The sequence below is a fragment of the Panicum hallii genome, chromosome 2 (assembly GCF_002211085.1).
Source record: "Panicum hallii strain FIL2 chromosome 2, PHallii_v3.1, whole genome shotgun sequence".
Classification (NCBI taxonomy): domain Eukaryota; kingdom Viridiplantae; phylum Streptophyta; class Magnoliopsida; order Poales; family Poaceae; genus Panicum; species Panicum hallii.
In genome coordinates this window covers 23272053-23290991 of record NC_038043.1, presented here as the reverse complement: position 1 = coordinate 23290991, position 18939 = coordinate 23272053, and the positions used below count along the sequence as shown (strand labels likewise).

The 18939-nt window shown below is 46.3% G+C and overlaps 1 protein-coding gene across 2 annotated transcripts; it reads right to left on the bottom strand.

The window, feature by feature from the left end:
• Positions 1–133: 133 nt before the first annotated feature.
• LOC112883130 lies at positions 134–18508 on the bottom strand. Of its 2 annotated transcripts, none has more exons than XM_025948364.1 (18): positions 17818–18508; positions 17265–17501; positions 16825–17015; positions 16515–16674; positions 15302–15439; positions 15023–15209; positions 14370–14515; positions 14042–14224; positions 12875–12985; positions 12222–12341; positions 11983–12127; positions 11184–11347; positions 9229–9315; positions 2499–2827; positions 1629–1710; positions 1383–1513; positions 953–1208; positions 134–838 (listed from the first exon to the last, which is right to left on the bottom strand). In XM_025948364.1, exons 1-18 carry the CDS (start codon positions 18121–18123, stop codon positions 500–502), a joined length of 3312 nt encoding a protein of 1103 aa, XP_025804149.1. In that variant the 5' UTR covers positions 18124–18508; the 3' UTR covers positions 134–499. The 2 variants fall into 2 exon arrangements, with proteins under 2 accessions (XP_025804149.1, XP_025804148.1); XM_025948363.1 differs by having other exon boundaries at positions 1383–1522; positions 17818–18505.
• Between the last annotated feature and the right edge of the window lie 431 nt (positions 18509–18939).

Genomic DNA, 18939 nt, shown 5'->3' with positions numbered 1-18939 from the left:
ATGACACCAAATAGATCCTGGTTTTACTTTGAATTTTAAATCTTTGTCCAATCAAGCTCCTCTCTTTCATAGCCTTCCAAATATCAGCCAATTCTAACAAACTTTTGTACAGATAAGTTGATATATGGCATAGTTCAATCAAATGCACCTTGCCGAAAGTCATTTCATGGGCCACTCGCTTGCAATTGAACAATGTACAGTAACTGATTCATCGTTCCGGACAAAACAGTTACAAGAAAACCAGACTCAAACCACAGGGTTAAAAAGCCCGATTGTCAACCTCACCTTTCAGCTACGAGTAATCTCCACAAAATCACAATCTCATCCTCATCGCTACCGACAAAACTGCACAAATAAGAGAATCTACCTTGCTCACTCCCAAAACTGGCCTCAGGACCCAAGCAGGCTTTTGCAGTTTCGAACCATTAACCAGAAACCAAAAGCCACTATCATACACAAATCTGTTCCACACTATAGCAAAACTACTACTTCCACGTTGTCAGTGTCTATGCGAGTGCTTCCTACTTCTCCTAGAACTAATGTCACCCCTCACCATATTTCTTCTCTCAATAATTCTGGAAGCAAAACATATGTAACCAATGATTGCCATGGCATACAAGGATCGATATGGCGCCAAAGCCATAGAGCTTACGAAGGAATAATAGCCAGCCAGGAGGTAAAGGAAGCTCAGACCAACTTCATGCCCTCTCCTTCCAGGTAGCTTGAAAGATATACAACAGCTGACATTTGGTTGGGATCCAAATAGTCCATGCAGTATAACACCAACGCAAATAGCAGAATCTATCAACCAGGGAAAATTCTGCCCCATACCAATCCTCTGTACAAAAGAAGGAACATATGGAATCATCACTGATTAAGACAATCTAATAAAGAAAACTGGAAACTTGGAGGAATTTGCTTCATGACGTTCAGGTAGTTAAGAATGACAAACCTGTAGCCAAGCAACAAGTGAAGGCGCAAACATGAGTGTGGTTAGAAGATGCAAGATCATGATCCCATGCCGATAATCAAACAATTCTAGTTGACTGTCGGTAAAGCTTTTAGGAGCTCTTGGGCTATCATCCATCGGCAGAAGTTGCTGGAGCCCATCTGATATACTTTTGGACAGCAGAACTGGACCATCACCCATCTTGGATTTGTACAAGTCCTTTTTCTGAGTGATACTACGAAAAGAAGCTGCTAAAAAGCTGCGACAAGACAAGAATTCCACTTTAGATATTGAGTTGCAGCCACAAATGAAATAAAATATACATGGTGGGAGCAGTTGGAGATAAAGCATAAATTAAGTATATTCTGCTCACAGTACAAATATATTTCAGCAATTGAAACTGTCAAAAGCAGCCTTAAAAGTTAAAACGCACCTGCATAGATTTGAATGAGCATGGAATATATGAGAGAGAAGTAGCAGACCAAGGCCAATAGCCGGATGAACCAAACAGACAAGTGGTAAAGTAGTAATTGCTACAATTATATTTGGATTGTTCTTGAGCATCTGCACAATCTTTTCCATAAGCACGTTAGTTAGCACCTGAATATAAGGGACTAAAAGAAAAGGAAAGACAAGATAAGCAGGTTTCTATGTACTCCACTTATAGAAGGATGTTTACCTTCAGTGACTGCAATGAAAAAGAGAAAGTGAAGAATTGACGAAGAAATGCAGATTGAACACCATCCCCCCATGATTGCCATCTGTAAATCATCGTTGCAAGATTAGAGGAAGAACAATGATGTATGATTTTATGGTAAGCATAGAGTCCATATAACAATACAGCGATTACTTATGCTTCATAACAAATCACCTATCGAGTGACAATGGACAAGAAATCAAAAGTTGGACTCGCAAATAAACAAGTAAAGATGATTGAACATAGGTAATAACCATAAATCAATTTGCAGATTACTTGAAATGAAATAATAACTAATCATTTGCAGTAGAATTAAGGCTGGGAGTTCTGAAACCAAAACTGGTCATCTTCCTTATAGATATTCTTATACGGGAAAATATAAGAAAAAATATTGTCTGATGGCATTGTTAATCCGAATAATGTTTCTAATAAAAGCTATCTACTTATACAAGAAGCAAAGCAATCTAATCAAGATAATTAGTAATTTCAAGACTAATACCACCTGCAAAGGGGCCTGCAGCCTAGTGGTTGCAGTGACCTTAGTAGCACCCCAGGTACTGGGTGTCTGGGTTCGAATCCCTGTGAGAGCAAATTTCAGGCTGGGTAAAAAAAAGTTACTCCTGGTCCCCCTATACGGCATGGGTGAGCTGACTTGTGGTGGCGGACCCTCATGTAAAGGGTTGGTAGTGGGCTAGGCCTCAAAGCATGGGTTAATCTTTTTTTCTTTGCCTGGCTCCTATTGAGCTCTTCTTAGTGAAATACCATGGGGGGCGGTCTTTTTAACAAGAAAAGGATGGAAGAGATAAAAAAAATGTTCCTGATAAAAAAAAGGATATAGAAGTGTGTACTGACCTTCTCTTGATGAAGACATGTAGAATGGCAACCGCATACAGTAATAATTTTGAACTTAGTATCAACAAAATTGTGAAACCATTAGCAACTATATAGCAGATCATAGTAACCAACAAGAAGGTCCAGAATGGTGGTTTTTGCTCCGTTGAGAAAAATGAAAGGGCAAGAAATAGAAGTATCGGCATGATGCAAAGAAACACGAATGGCTTTGGGACCCCAAGATTAGACTCTATAGCTGACAAAATGGATGGCACAGAAGAATCACATTCCCATGCTGATGACTGTCGCATCAGGCCAAAAAACATTATGGCCACCATGAAACCAAGAATCTGCAATTGAACAGGCTATAGTTTAAAAAAAATAACAAAGCATTACTGACCTCTTATGTAGTTATGTTACTGCAGTAGTTAGCAGTTCCAAGTAAACATGCAGTGACATGTTAAATATATATTCACTAACACGGTATTGTGAAAGACACAGATTCCAGTGCCAATATACTATAGCAAGGAAAAGTAGAAAATAACCTAGCCTCAAAATATGCAGATGCAGACCAGAGCCCAGAATGTTGGCCCAAATGGATTTTTCATTTCACTCAAGGCCCAATAGGCAGGTTTAGGTACATATATAGGCAGCCAACCAAGAGGTAGCTTGGTGGCTAAGCAAAGTAGCTAAAGGAAATAAAAGCTAATAAAGCTACTAGACTTAACCATCAATCTCCCCCCAAGTCTAGCAGCTTTTACATAGAAAGCATGAAATGGTGATAAGGTGCACGTAGGCACGAACCACCCACAGGACAGAGTGCTCACAGGCACCAAAAACTAAAAGCCTTTATTCTATTGATCTTCCTCTAGGTCTTGAGAGGAAGCATCTCAATCCTGGACCGCAGCTCCTGAAACTTGACTCTGCCAAGGGATTTGGTGAGGAAGTCAGCGAGCTGCTCCTGCGTGCTGATGTAGTTGGCCTTGACGCTCCCATCCTCCAAGCAGCCCCTTATGAAGTGATACTTCACCCTGATGTGCTTGCTGCGCTCATGGAAGACGGGGTTCTTCGCCAGGGCCAGAGCGGACTTGCTGTCCACCCGGAGCTCCACTGCTTCGGCATCTCTACCAAGGAGATCACCAAGCAGTCGAGCCAGCCGCCTGCGTCGAAGCAGAAGTAGCGGCGATGTACTCTGCCTCACAGCTGGACAGAGCCACCACCTGTTGCTTGACCGACTGCCAGCTGACAAGACACTTGCCAAGGAAGAACATCATCCCGCTCGTGCTCTTGCTCGTGTCTTGCTTGTGTCGATGTCGCCGGCGTGGTCGCTGTCGCTATAGCCGATGAAGTGTGCCGCGCCAGGACACCTCGGGTAGTGTAGGCCGTAGTTGAGAGTGCCCGCGACGTAGCGGATGATCCTCTTAACAGCTTGCAGATGCTCCACTGTCGGTCGCTGCATGAACCGACTGACGTAGCCGATGGCAAACGCCAAGTCCGGCCGCGTATGGGTGAGGCAACGAAGGCTCCCCACAAGGCGTCAGTACTGCGTGGCGTCGACCTCCTCCGCGGTGCTGTCGCGGCTCAGCTTCAGCCTCTCCTCCATCGGAGTGAGAGAGGGGTTGCAGTCGGTGAGCCAACCTAGCTCAACGATGCGCTTGGCGTAGGCAATCTGTCGGAGACTGATACTGGAGTTGTCGTGGTGCACCTCGATCCCCAAGTAGAAGGAGAGTAGCCTCAGGTCGCTCATCTGGAAGGCAGCCTTCATCTCCTCGTTGAATGCCTCCACCTCGTCCTGTTGCCCCACCGGTAGACGGCCGCTTCGTGCGGGCTTTGTATGAACCCCATGGTCTTTAGGGTAGTGCCCAACTTGGCGTTCCACGCCCGGGGTGCCTACCGCAAGCCGTAGAGGGCCTTGCGCAAGTGAAGGACCTTGCCCTCCTTGCTGGGGATGACGAATCCCGGCGGCTGGTGGACGTAGACCTCCTCCTTCAAGTCGCCGTTGAGAAAGGCGGACTTGACATCCATGTGGTGGACGCGCAAGCCCTCCTGGGCTGCCAAGGCGTGGAGGAGACGCACGGACTCCATCCGTGCGACGAGTACAAAGGCGTCGTCAAAGTCAATTCCCTCCTGTTGCACAAACCCACGTGTAACCAGTCGGACCTTGTGCTTTGACGACCGCACCGACTTCATCTTTCTTCAGCTTGAACACCTATTTGAGGGTGATCGCGCGGTGACCGGCAGGGAGATTCGCCAGCTCCCAAGTCCGGTTCTTCTCAACGGCGTCCATCTTTAGCTGCATCGCGGCGCGCCACGCAACATGCCCCTCTACCTCAGCGAAGGGACGCGGCTCGCCATCGTCGTGCGCCAGGTGCAGCTCCGCCTCCAAGACGTGCGGTACCGGTCCCGGTACCGGTTGCTCGCCGAGGATGTCCTCCATGGTGCGGTACCGCAGAGACTCGCCGTCGTGGTACGCGTCGACGCGGTCCTCGTCCTTGGAGAGCGAAGTGGAGAACTCCACCGAGTGTCGCTCGTCGTGGACCGGTGTCGACGAAGGAGAGCATGGCGTGACCGGCGGCGTTGGGGTACTCGTCGGAGTTGGGGTAGAGCATGTCGAGGCTGGTGGAGACTCGGGCACTAGGGAGGCACGCTCGTCGAGGAAGAGCTGCTAACTCCCCCAGCCCGCTCAAAGTAGACATAGTCGATGGTGAAGTCGCTGATCGTCAAAGTCGAGCCGTCGTCCACCGTCTTGTCCCACGCCGAACCTCGCACCTCGTCGAACACAACATCGCGTGCGATGCGCACACACTGTGTCACAGGGTCGAGGATGAGGTAGGCCTTCACGCCGTCCACGTAGTCGATGAAGACTCCTGGTGTGCTCCTGTCGTCGAGCTTGCCAACATGGCCAAGCTCCTTGACAAACGCGACGCAGCCGAAGACGTGGAGGTGGCTGACCGCCGGCGTGCGGTCATGCCACACCTCGCATGGCGTCTTGCCGTCGAGTGCCTCGGTAGGCGAGCGGTTGAGCAGGTGAACAGCGGTCATCACTGCCTCACCCTAGTAGATGGCCAGCATCCCCTCTGCTTGAGGAGGGCACACGCAGTGGCCACCATCGTCTAGTTGCGGCGCTCGACGACACCGTTCTACTGCAGTGTGCGGCACGGAGTAGTGGCGCTGGATGCCCTCGTCGGCGCAGTACGCCAAGAACTCAAACGCCGTGAACTCGCCGGCGTTGTCCGTGCGCAGCACACGGAGCTTGCAGCCGCACTCCTCCGCAGCAGTTGATGACGCTTGATGGCGTCTGAAGCAGCTGCCTTGGTGTCGAAGAGGATCGCCCACATGTAGCGAGAGACATCATCGACGAGGAGGAAGTAGCGTCGGCCTCCAGGAGTAGCCGATGTGACGGGGCTGCAGAGGTCGCCGTGTACAAGCTCCAGCTTCTCCTTGGCGCAGAATCTCGCCTAGTGCGGGAAGGGAGCCGCCGTTGCTTTGTCAGCACACACGTGTCGCAGAACTGCTCCACATGGTCGATGTGCGGCAGGCCCCGCACCATCTCCTTGGCACCGAGCTGCCTCAGGGCCTCAAAGTTGAGGTGCCCAAGGCGCTCGTGCCACCACCACGCGTCATCATCGCGTCGAGCTACAAGGCAACAGGGCTGCGCCACCTCTGCGTGAAGGACGTAGAGGCAGTTGCTCCCTCTGCTCACCTTGGCAAGAAGATGGCGACGAGTGTCCCAAATGCGTAGCAACCCGTCCTCGATCTCCACGCACAACCCATTCTCATTCAGCTGTCCCAAGCTGATGATCGAGTTCCGCATCGCTGGAATGTAGTAGACACCGGTGAGCATCCAATGCCCGCCGGTCTTCGTGACGAAGATGATGGATCCGGCACCCTCGATCTCCACGGCGGAGGCGTCCAAGAACTTGACGGAGCATCTCACGGTGGAGTCCACGTCGGAGAAGTACTCACGTCGCCCGGTCATGTGGTGGGTGGCACCGGTGTCGAGGTACCATCCGTCGATCTTTTTGTCGCTCGCACCCTTCCCAAGGAAGGCGTGAGCTCGCGGCTCGTCGAAGTGGAGGAGCGCAGTGATGGCCGGCACAGGAGAGGAGCGTATCTCGACACTCCCGTGCATCAGGAACAAGGCCGGCTCGTCGTCGACTCGAGCCTCCATGACGTGAGCCAAACCGCCGCGCTGCGGCCGTATGCAGTCCTTGGCCCAATGGCCAGCCCTTCCACAGTTGTGGCAGGTATCATCGCTGGCGGCCTTGCGCTCGCCGTCGGCGGCGCCACCGGTGCCGTCACGCGGACGAGGAGCCTTGCCCTTCTTGCGTGGTCGACGTGCGCGGCCCCTCGACGAGCCTAAAGCCTCCCCTTTTCCGCTCACCCTGATGAGCACGCCACTGCTCCTCGGTGAGTAGAAGCTTGCCGACCGCGGTGGTCGGCTCGACGGGAGATAGCTTGCGGTCGCCGACAGCCTTGAGATGGCTTGTCACCTCCTCGATCGTGAGCTCAGAGAGGTCCAGTAGCATCTCCACCACCAGGGCGAGCTGAGTGTACTTGTCGGGGACGATGCGGAGGAGCTTCTCGACCGCCCATTCCTCGACGTCATCGTCGCCGAACCGCTTCAGCTGCTGCATCAAGCTGGAGAGGCGGAGGGTGAAGTCGTCGATGTCCTCGCCCGGCCGGAAAGCCAAGCGATCCCACTCGTGCCGAAGCTTCTGGAGAATGGACCGCCGCGCACGATCGCTGCCGATACGCGCACGATCGCTCCCAAGCTTCCTTGGCGGTGGGCTTGTCGGCGAAGATGGGCGCCATCTCCGGCAGGATGACCGCAAGAAGGGCCTCGAGGGCACGCCAGTCTTCGTGGCGGTCAACGTTACCGTACTTCACCGCGTACCACATCTGCCGCACCTGCAGCTTGACCTTCATGATCGAGCTCCAGTCAGCAAGCGTAGTTTGTCTTCGTGAGCACCGGCATAGTTCGCCGCTGGAGTCCTTGAAGATCATCTGAACAACGGGGGATCCACCCCGCCGCCCTAGGCGTCCCCGCTCCGGTGAAGGAGAGGCACACCGGCGCCGCTCCGGCGATGGGGAGAAGCATCAATGCCTCTCCGCCCGCCGGAGCTCGGCCTCTACGTCGATGCCGTCCTCCGACCCCAGGTCACCGTTGTCGTCACCGTCGTCATCACCGGCGCCCGAGCCAAGGTCGTTGTCGCCTGTCTCCGCCGCGCGCAGCGCCGCCATGGCCTCAGCCACGGCCTGCTGGGCCGCTGCGACACGTGCCCCTCGCTCCTGAGCATGCTGGCCCTCGCGCGCAGCGCGCCGCCAAGCTGCCGCAGCCGCTGCTCGGCCTCCTCAGCCTCTTCCGCCGCCCGGGGAGCAGCACGCCACCACTCAGCCTCCGCGCCTGCAAGGGAGGCTGCCGCTCGCAAGTCCGCGTCCGAGCGCTGGGAGCCTGGGCCGACATCAGGCCCACGCAGAGAGGAGCAGCCTGCCTCGTGGATCTCGTGCCGCCGCGTCTCTGGGTCCGTGCGCACGGGAGCTCGCCACGCTGCGTCGTCCGCGCACGGGAGCTCACGCCCCACTCTGAGTCGAGGAGGGGGCCGCGCCGCCGCCTTGGGGCAGGGTCCGCGGGCCCACATCCTTGATCCGCGCACGCCGAGCCAACTTAGATCCTCGCGCCAGCCGAAAGTGGAGCGCTCAGGACTGGAAGATGCGCCGCCGGCTGGATCTCAGGAGGAACAGCGGAAGGGATAGGGTGGAGAGAGATGAGGAACCCTAGGCTCTAGATACCAATTGTTGGCCTAAATGGATTTTTCATTTCACTCAAGGCCCAACAGGCAGGTTTAGGTACATATATAGGCAGCCAACCAAGAGGTAGCTTGGTGGCTAAGCAAAGTATCTAAAGGAAATAAAAGCTAATAAAGCTACTAGACTTAACTATCGCAGAAACCATCTTTTTTTAAGGCTTTTGTATATGGTACAGCAAATACATATGCAACCGAAATGTTCAAATTGAACAAATTCTATGATTTTATTAGGTCAATTAAACAGGTAATCAAAACATAGAAAAATCAATAGGCAAGTATTTTTTTTATTACTACTGTATATTACATAATACAGCTGTACTACAGTGACAGACAGCATTCACGCAGTAGCATTGTGTGGTGCAGCAACAACAGAGGCTTAATTGGCCATTGGTGGGTCAAATAGTCCTTGGGAAAATTAAATACTGAAAACCTACTCCAAGATCATAAGTGAGCTATAGCCACCAGCAATGCATGAGAAAGATCCAACATGATAAACATCATGGTTATCAGTGCATCAGGGCAAATTGAGGTGCCACAGTTAGCTGTTGCATATTCACAATTTGTGAGTCATTGTCATGTTAGCTGCATATTTTTAGGATTCCATGGTTACAGGCAACTTCCTTGGTGGTCAAAACATCCATCTATGGTATATAAAGTTCAGCCTGCATCTCTCATGGATTAAGCAAGGAATAGATGAAACATCCCTTCTTAATCAGGCCATGGGGATGCGTCCTGCCAGCGATCAGTTGACAGGGGGTGCTCTACTCTCAGTTCTTGGAACCGTATCCAACCTAATCCATATCACATAGCTTTCAGCAATCAGTGTGATCTAGCAGACATAACACTACTGTATCATCATCAATACATGAATACAACTCAGGGGAAAGGGTAACAGCATGCTGTCATGCGTGGATCAAAGTACAAAGAAACAACAAGGTTACCTCTGATGAGTACAATAAAAAGAACCTGCTTGCCGCAGCACTTAGTGAAGCACGAGCAGTGACTTTGTATGAGCAATGCGGGTCAGCCTACAAATTTTGAGACGAGTTACATTTGAGAGAGAACTTGTTTTAATTTCTTACTATGGATAATTTAAAAAACGAGAAATTAACTCTGACAAATGAAAAATGTATATCACACAACTTGACATCCAAAATGTCTGATAATGTTCTGTGAGACTGTAAGTTAAATAGGAGTATTTGTTAGAAGCTGACACTACAACACTAGAAATTCTAAAATTCCAATTTAGGATTAATTAAGATGGTCCACATGGGTTTACTTTTTAAGTACTTGAACTTGGGTGGATAGAGCTGAATCAGTGGGCTTTGAAAATAGACTGGTGCCAGATAAAGCTTGCAAAATAATCAAACCCCTCAAAGGCAACAGGTTTGAACAACCAAATTATCTGTTAAGTAAATGGGTGACCACAAGCTAACTGCCTGCACTGTTGGAAATACAAAAGTAGTACTATAAACTACTCCCTCCGTTCTGCTACGTTTGTCCGTAGCTTCAGGAGAATATGTTCCACAAATTTGTCCATTGAAGAATCAAGAATTTAGTTGTTGCAGTATTTTGTCATGGCAGCCAGCTGGCCAACCTGCCCAATGAGCCCATGGCAGCAGCAAGATTACGTCCTTTGGCGTGGGGGCAGCAGCACGTGCGAGCTCGGCGTCCTTTGGGAGCAAGCATGCTGCTTCTGTGTATGCATGAGGGGAGAGGGAGCACGACAAGAGGGCTGGCGGCCATGTATGGTGGTGGAGAACCTCAGGTGGGGCCGGTGGCGGAGCAGCTCGGGAGGGCGGCGGCCAGTCGGCATTCATGTGGAGGCAGCGGCGAAGCAGCAAATGGCGACGACCAAGAGGAGGATGAGAACCCACATGTCAGTGCGCCACTGTGCAAAACCGCTGTGTAAAACCATTCTAGGGGTTATTTGAATGGTTTGACAAAGATGAGGGTGTAAATACCCGGTTTTATAGTAGGAGCTAAGTAGCCCACTTGCAATAGTTTGAGGGGTGATGTAGACTTCTTCCTTAACTAATTGCTCTTAAAGAAGAGAAGTAGTTGTATCATATCATTCAATAAGGGCATGGATGGTCATTTCATATTGATTTGACCAATCTATGAAATATGACATTTCAAAAATGGAAAATAAATTTTCGGAGAGTACTTATCATGATGAATCTAGTAGCATTTATCTTACATTGTCAACCTTTGTAATCTTTCACATATTGATGGTCAAATTTAAAAAAAAATGATTGGTAGGAATCCTAAATGACATGTATTTGGACCAGAGGGAGTAAATGTATTTAGTATTCCTGCTGTTGACCACTAATGTATGGGAAAAAAGCGTTTCTAAGTTTCACAGGAAATGGGTACTGGTAGTCTGGTACAGTTGCTAGCAAAACTCAAAAGTAAATTCATTTTGTTAAAATGATGGGGTGGTAACTCAAGCAGGGCAATGTGTGTACAATTGCTAGTATTGATCTGCAACCATAACGAGTTGGCAAGTAACTCAAGCAGGTTGCTAGTATTGTACTTTTCACAAGAAAATGTTACGGGTATGGTTGCTAGTATTGATCTGCAAACATATGCTGGAGGTCTGTAAAAGGCTAACAGCTAGCATCTGGCAGTGCACAACAGCTAGCAGCAGTCATAAACACAGGGATCAATGAATTTAGTAAAATGCTAAGTTCGTGCAAAAACAAGAAAAGTCAGTGTACAAAAACATATAGTGCCTCATAGATCCTATGTCCTAAAAATAATAGAACCTGTATTCTGCGATACCATACAACAAACTGATCTTTTGCATGGCAGTTTCCATATACAGAGCATATTTGACTCACTAACTTACTTTACTGTTAATCTAAAGGCACACAACATAGAAACAGAACCTTACCAGGATCATTACTGTAGTTCTGTCCGTCCCTTCAGCTGAGTCCCAAAAAGCAGGTGATGAATCAACCACTAGAGTCTCTGAGTACATATTTGGAATGATGTGTAGGCCTGATACAGAATCCCATGCCAAAGCAACAGGTGGAAAGCACCGCAATTTACAAAGATCTACAATACAAAAAAACATATGAAAGGTCATTGAGGTAGTGCAAACAAGGTCAGCCGGTAATCAGCATAATTACTAGTCTGGTTATGTAGACAGTATTAAAAAAAAAAAGCTCGACCGGCGGGGGAAAGACCGCCCCCACGGCATTGCATCAAGAAGAAGCCTCCGCCAGGCCGGCCGAGAAACCCCCCGAACCCCGGCTTCACCCTATAGGGCCGCACCGTAACCTGGGCCAACCACGACCCACTGTGTTAGCGACCACTGCAACTACCCCTTGGTAGGATGGCCCAAACCAACCACAGGTGCCACACGCCGGCGCCCTGCCACTATTTTTTGGGTTGCCAGCGAGGGGGTTGTTTGCTGCCACCAGGATTTGAACCCTGGTTGGTGTCTTCCTCAACTGGGAAGCTTACCACTACACTACAGGAGTGTTGGCAGTATTACATGCTATTCAATGTTATTGGACACATACTAATTGATGATATCTCACCACACACTAGTATAGAGGTTAAGTCCACATTTGTTTTATCAGCTATTACTATCACCAAAGTTACCAGTAAAGACTAGGACAAGAGCAAAAAGTAACTTGCTCTCAAAATCAGTATTTATACAGAACAAAAGTGAAGTAATGTCTCACTATTTCTCTCAGCTTCCATTTGGTCACCAGCATTTTTTATTCCACATCCAGCAGTTTTCAGTGATAATGTTACTGGTACAAGGCCGAGACTTGCAGAAAATGACAAGTTAAGAGCCAACGGATGATCCTCTGACAGAAATATTTCCTGAGATCAAGAATTATAAGATTTGACCAATATTACATAGCATACAATAGACGAAACATCATACTCTAAATTTCGGTAGTTACTAGTTACTAACTTCAGGAGCAAAGCGGGAGCGGATAATCCTGCCAGTAGAAAGTGCACTAGCCCCTTCCTCTGGATTGAAGAACTGTCCCACTGCCATAGAGGCCGCTGGGGGAGGCCTACCTGAAATTGTCTGAATAACGAAGTTCAGAGCAAGCAGTGGGTTTAAAAATTCTATCAGCAGTTCAGAGCAGTCATAATTTGTTTCCACTGATTAAAAAAATAATTGCCATAACAGGGTGCCGAAGATGATAGGTGGGATATGAATTAAATTGAAATTGCCTATATAGTTAAGAAATATAAGAAAACCTAATTTACTGACTGATGTGAGAGTATAGGTGCTCTGGTCATGGAGAACTATTGCAAGTTCATTTGTGTAAATAGGACAAATAAATGACCAATCTACACAGTAAAAACAAAGTCCTACTGAGGCCCTATCATGTTCTGTGGTCTAGTGTACCCACCTCACAGGGTGTTGTGCCTTTTGTGCATTTACTCTGTTTTTATTCAGTTGTGTTTAGTTGTAAAAGCTGCAAATTTTCTGTAAAGGGATCAATGTGGTGGACATGCTATGTCCAAAAGGTTGATTTGCAAAAAAATCTTTTAAGAGCATTTAACTGTACCAAAAACATTCTAGTGCAAGACAGGAATGGCACAAGAGAATACCGGTCGAGGCGCCACTGATATGGTCATGAAGCTGAAACCATTCATTTCTTCTGGACTCAAAAGAAGAAATGCAGAAGGTGGTGGTTGCTCAGTTTGACTCCCAGGTTCAACCTACTCAAAAAGCATAACACATAATTATGAAGGTTCAAGGTTGTCAATGTTGTGATTTATTTTTGTTAGACATGGAAGGGATCGTATCGATCATGATCCTATTAGATTTAAAGAATGTACATATTTTATTAACAAAGGCACGTAATGTACATATTTTATTAACAAAGGCACGTTTTTGTTGATATATATGTTTTTACAGCAAATAATTAAATAAAAAAGTTTAGAACTTCGGCATTTCAATGTGTATATCTACATTTAGCTCAATCATTTATTTTTAAAACATAAATTAAAAATAACTCAATTTTCTGAATTAAAAATTTAGAAACTTTAATTTAATAGTGATAACATGTCAGCTTAGAACAGTATATATAGAGATAGCATAAATTAAACTAAAAGTACATAATGATAGATAACAAAATATTTTGTGTGCTAACATAGCCCCATCTCATGCATGCCAGCACCTGCTCTCTTGCCCAGATCCGTTGTAGAGACAGAGAAAAAAAGAGAAGAGAAGAGGAAGAGAGGATGAAGAGATGGCATGTTGTAATAGTGTGGGCACTTCAGTCTTTTGTCCGTCAATGAGATTTTCTTTAAATTATCCACATATGTAAATTAGACAGACTGCAGCAAACGGCACTAAGATATAGGGGCAGAGCAAGACCGTAGGTTCACATTCAAAAATGCAGGCACACATAAAAGGTGAAAAAATATACAGGGGCAAGAGTGCAATTGTCCCCAAGACAAAAGGTAGCAGGAACTGACTGGCATTTCCACAACATAAAAGCACAAGCTTTTCAAGAAGTATATTTAATATCCATCTATATAACCTAAAAAATGCAAGAATCATGTTCATAGACTGGCCTAACACACTATACAAAAATAAGGCATAGAAATTGCAGTTAACAGTAACAAAAGACACCGATTTAGTTGTCCTCAATTGGACCGTCACATTACAAAGATGACTGGTGTAATGTCTACCCAAATTCCTCAGACAAAGGGATTACTGACAGAATGTAAAATAATGATAATGATTAGGTGAACAATTTGAAATATTACCTGTTTTGGAGCAGGTCCTGCAGGAATTTGGACCATCTTCGATGTAACTTCCACTATCTTTTTACTGGCAGGCACTTCATTTTGCACAGGTGAATGATGCTTTTCTGGCCACAAATGAATCCTTACTCCAGAACATGGAGCAAGATTTGTTACAAAAACAAAGTGTCCTCTGCCATTTGATCCCTTCCACAAGAAAAAAGCAAAGCTGTCAGCTATTCATCATATGTGGGTAGTAATCCAATCTAACTTCAATGAAAGTTTCTAAATGATAAACAAAACTTCCATCAAATACAGATTGCAGTTGAAAACTAGAAGGCCAGTCACCTACCAGCTTTTTAATATCTAACCATCTTCTCCTGCCATCCATTGCTAAAACAGTAACTGAATTTGACTGAATATACAGGTCCTTTTCAAGGCCATCACTTGTCCATTGAGTGGATGGCGGGCAAGGAAGTGAATCTTTTTTCTGTAGTTCTACACAAAAAAATATATCAATACGTTCAGATAAGAAGAATAATTCACACTATGTAACTCGATAATACCCTAATTAACTACAAGGGTTTACATAACATTTGATTGAATAAGTGCGATATAAATATGTTATACTAAAGTAGCAGTTTGACAGGCTTTCCCTACAGCATAAAAAGTTACCAATTCCATGAGCCCCATGTTATAGCAGTGTACTGCTGTTAGACACAAAAATTAAATAAAGACGATCATGGAAAGACAACAGAAAGTCAGAAACTAGAGCAAACAAACCATCTTAGTTCATTATATAAGTCCAATTAATTTGGAGACAAAGAAAATGTTTTCACATTAGAACGTTTACAAACAGAATTAGTTTTATGAAAAAAAAGGTCTCCATAGATTTCAGATCTGGCCAAGAAGTATGTGCTCATTCCATAAATAATTCATGTTGTAAGCAACCAACTTTCCAATTGCTCTAACTGCAGAGGACTTGAGGAAAAGAATGAGCTGTACCTCCAGCTTCCCGGTTATCACTGGCTGGTAAATTAGATGATAGAGAACCAGGAACATGAGTCATCGAACTCAAAGACTGAGGAACTGCACTTTGGAGCATTTTTGTGAACACAAAAACTCTTTTTTGTGTACTTGAAAATGGCTGCCCATTTACAGGATCTATGATGCTAAGAAGAGTGTGAGCAACCTGGAGAACATTAAGTCAACATAACTATTAATGCTACCACACAGTCCAAAACATTCAAAATTTGTCAATTGTCATTAACACACATTTCTGACCTGTACAGCTAATTGATTGCACCATAGGATAGATTGATGCTCCATGGATAACCAAACATTCTTCATACTGGAGCTTCCTACCATAAAGCCATGCGTAGAAGGCACAATTCCATCCAGTGATGCCAATCTTGACCTAATCTGAATCAAAGTGAGTGAGAAATCTCCAATTAGATTATCCTACTTCCAAAACGAACACATTCATGTCACAAAGTGGCTGCGAACGTCCAAAGTTTAATAAACATTACAAAGTTAAATAAAAGAAAAATCTTAAATAAATGATCTATAATTCTATGGAACCCCAGACTAAATATCAGAACTGGAACCCAACAAACTGTCCAACCAGAGAAGAGCAGGCCCTTATATGGGCTGGGCATGCTACTTGATCATTCAAATAGTACTCCCACTGAACCGGTTAAGTATATATGTCAGATCAGCAGTTTTTCTGCAAACCGCTGAGGTAGCTGCAGACCAAGATTATGCACCAAAACGAAATACCCCAGTGTCATGTATGACTTCAACCATGGCATCTAAAGAATCCATCATTCATGCGGCTAGGTGCGCTAACTAACTGACGCTGACCCATTTGCCTGAGACCTTGGTCAGGTCAATGTCACTAGCCTAGCCTTGCAGGCAGTCGAACAATGGAAAACAAAAATGCAATGGAAAATGGCCACTAGAAATGAACTAAAATTTTAATGAGTTTATTATGTATTTAAAACTTAGAACAAGGATCAAGGCAACTTTATTTCAAAATTTATAAACAGAAAGTGATAAATAATCCCATATGTCAAATATCGAATAATCAACACGGCTAAGTAAAAAATATCGAAACATCAACATGGCTAAGTAACATGATAATATACTAGAGTTGTCACGACACTTGTTCATTGGTGACATGTCACATACAGATTACAGCACATTAAATAAATGTAGAATAAGGAGTATACGTTTTATAGTGTTGATTCAGTATGTTATGGACATGATTCTCTTTTTCTCAATATTAGCTAAGATTTTTGCTGTCACCATAAGTGATTGGAAGTGAGCAATCATAGAATGTAATGTTCACCCAAAAAGGTTTTGCTGAAACCATAGGTTATTGGAAAGCAAGCAATCGTAGAATGTAAATGTTAACCCAAAAAGCCATCTTGTCCTTGAAGATAACATGGGCATAACTAAATCTGCATAAAGATTAATGACAGCAGTGAAAAGGTACCTGATAATCATGAATCCCACCCGATACAGATATAACAACAACATTTGACAACTTTGGACTGCTTGCATGTGATACACCCATCTTGTATCCCTTTCTCCATTCCTCATTGACATGGGAGAAAAAATGACCCAAGGATGGCTGAAGTGCAATGGGAGGGTACCTGGATAAGGGATTATCATCCTGAGAACCAATTGCTCATCCACCCAATGACAAGCAATACACATTAAAGGACCCCCCCCCCCCACCAGTTAAAAAAACCTACAACAAAGAGAGAGAGAGAGAGAGAGAGAGAGAGAGAGAGAGAGAGTACTGGTGTGGGCTGGAAAGTGTAAGTATAGTTTCCACCGCCGATTTCCTCAAGTTTGGGTGGACAAGAGCAGCTCGAGCAACAAAGCCACCCATTGAATGGCCAACAAGTATAACACTAGATGGCAAGTCATGAGAAGATTGAGCACCACCCTTTGTTCTCTCTAAATGTGATTCTTTATATTGGTCAAGGATCTGCAAAGCACAAGATCAAGTCATTGTGAAATTTAAACCTAGATGAAAATCTTAAGCATTGCAATGTCCATGGAAAGTTCGAAACTATAGTCTTCTTCAACATTTCAAAAATCCAACAACATTTCAAAAATCCAATGCTGTAACTTTCCTATTTGGCGATGATTCTTACAGAAGGTTATATTATGACAGTAATGAGCAAAGGGACAAATACGTAAGCTAAGATACAATCTTAAAGGTTGGAACTGGTACCCTGTGAATGGCATAGACAACATATTCAGTATGCTCCTCAAGTATCCGACCATCCATTGCAGAGTGCTCTCCTTCAAGGTCAACAGCATACCAATCCAGCATGCGCCCATATCGTGATGGAACTGAAAAACCTTTGAGTTCATTTCCTGATACAATGCTAGATGCTTCCTGATAAAACGTGGGCTCAAGTGGGCCATTCTGATAGGCTCGAAAAGATTCTGCAGCCAATGACCGGACCTAGATGCAAAATATGATAATCGTCAGTAACAGCAGTAGTTGCGTGCATTTGGAACAAAATAAGCTGAACCATAAGTGTATAACTTGTGTACCGTCAGCCATCTTTTATCTTATAAGAATTCAATTTGCACATAATACCCTCTGACAATAGCACACTAGGCAGAACAGAGATGCACAAGACATGATTATGCCAAGTCTATATGGACTTCACCAACCAATCCGAGTTGTTTATCACTAAATGGACCACATTTGATTCCAGAACAAAGTTCTGAACCAAGGACGACGAAAACAAGCCAAAGAAGCGGGACTTGATCACCTGTTTGTAGCTTCCTCCGTTGCCGGGAATGAAGAGCACGGGCACGCCTCTAAGTCCCCTAATGTGTTTTGCGAAGTCGATCTGCTTCCAGCCCTCGTGGTACAGGAACAGCCCGTACCTGTCGGAGGAGACATTCCTGGGCGCGGCGGCGATGGGGATGTAGGTCGGGTACATGTAGGTCATGACGCAGCCGTTGGGCACCGGCTGCAGCAACCTGCTGAGCGCCGCAAGCGCGACCCAGGCGGAGAAGAGCAGCACGGTCCCAACCCGGCAGCTGCCCCGGAACCCGCCGCCGCCGCCTCCCATGGGAGAAGAAAAGTTCGAGCCTTGCTCCAAGATCGAGCAAGATCAGAGGGAAAACAATCGGTGGGGCCTTCGGATCGCGGACGAGATCTTGCACCGTGGGGGCAGCTCGGGGGATCCTGGGACGGAGGGTGGAATGCCTCGCGGGAACAGAGGTTCCCTCAGGCGAATGCCGCGGCCATGGGTCGCGCCCTGCGGAGAACCCGCGGAGGAGGACGGGTGGCGGAGATGTGGAGGTGGTGGTGGGGGTGGGGCGGTAGTGCGAGGGAAGCGGCGGCGATGTGGGGAGCTTGCTTTCTTTCGTGCCTGGTTTTGGAGGGGAGTTGCAGGCCAGGGCCACTGGCTGCTGGGGCCGGCCGGCAGTGGCCTATGGGATTTAGAGGCGCACGAATATCCATTTTTGAAGCAGGGTGGACAGACGGCGGGACAAACAGAGGACCGCCGGTCGCCGGCGGCCGGCGCGTTCGGAGATCTTTTTTTTATTACAAAGCAATCCTGCATTAGACACCATAGTTATGCAAATCGCCCAAAACAAGATCCTCTGACTATTAGTTAGCTAGGAGATTGGATCAGCTAATGGAGTAGCTAATGGTAATCTAGCTAATCAAAATAGTGTAATCTTATTAGCTGGTTGAACCCTGCTAATCATAGCTAAAACTTTCAAAAGATCATATTATCCTCACCCGTTCCGTTTATTTTCCCACCATACTACACACCTGGGATACCATATCTGCTGGCAAAAAAATACAGGGGTAGCAAAGTCTATTGATATTAGCAATTAATAATTACTTGGTGGATCCAACTAATAACTCGTTAGCT

Coding starts and splice junctions, on each gene's coding strand:
- LOC112883130 (XM_025948363.1), bottom strand. CDS start 18,123: ATGGGAGGCGGCGGCGGCGGGTTCCGGGGCAGCTGCCGGGTTGGGACC. Junction 17,016..17,264: donor TTGTCTATGCCATTCACAGG/GTACCAGTTCCA, acceptor TGTGCTTTGCAG/ATCCTTGACCAATATAAAGA. Junction 14,516..15,022: donor TGATAACCGGGAAGCTGGAG/GTACAGCTCATT, acceptor TTTTTTGTGTAG/AACTACAGAAAAAAGATTCA.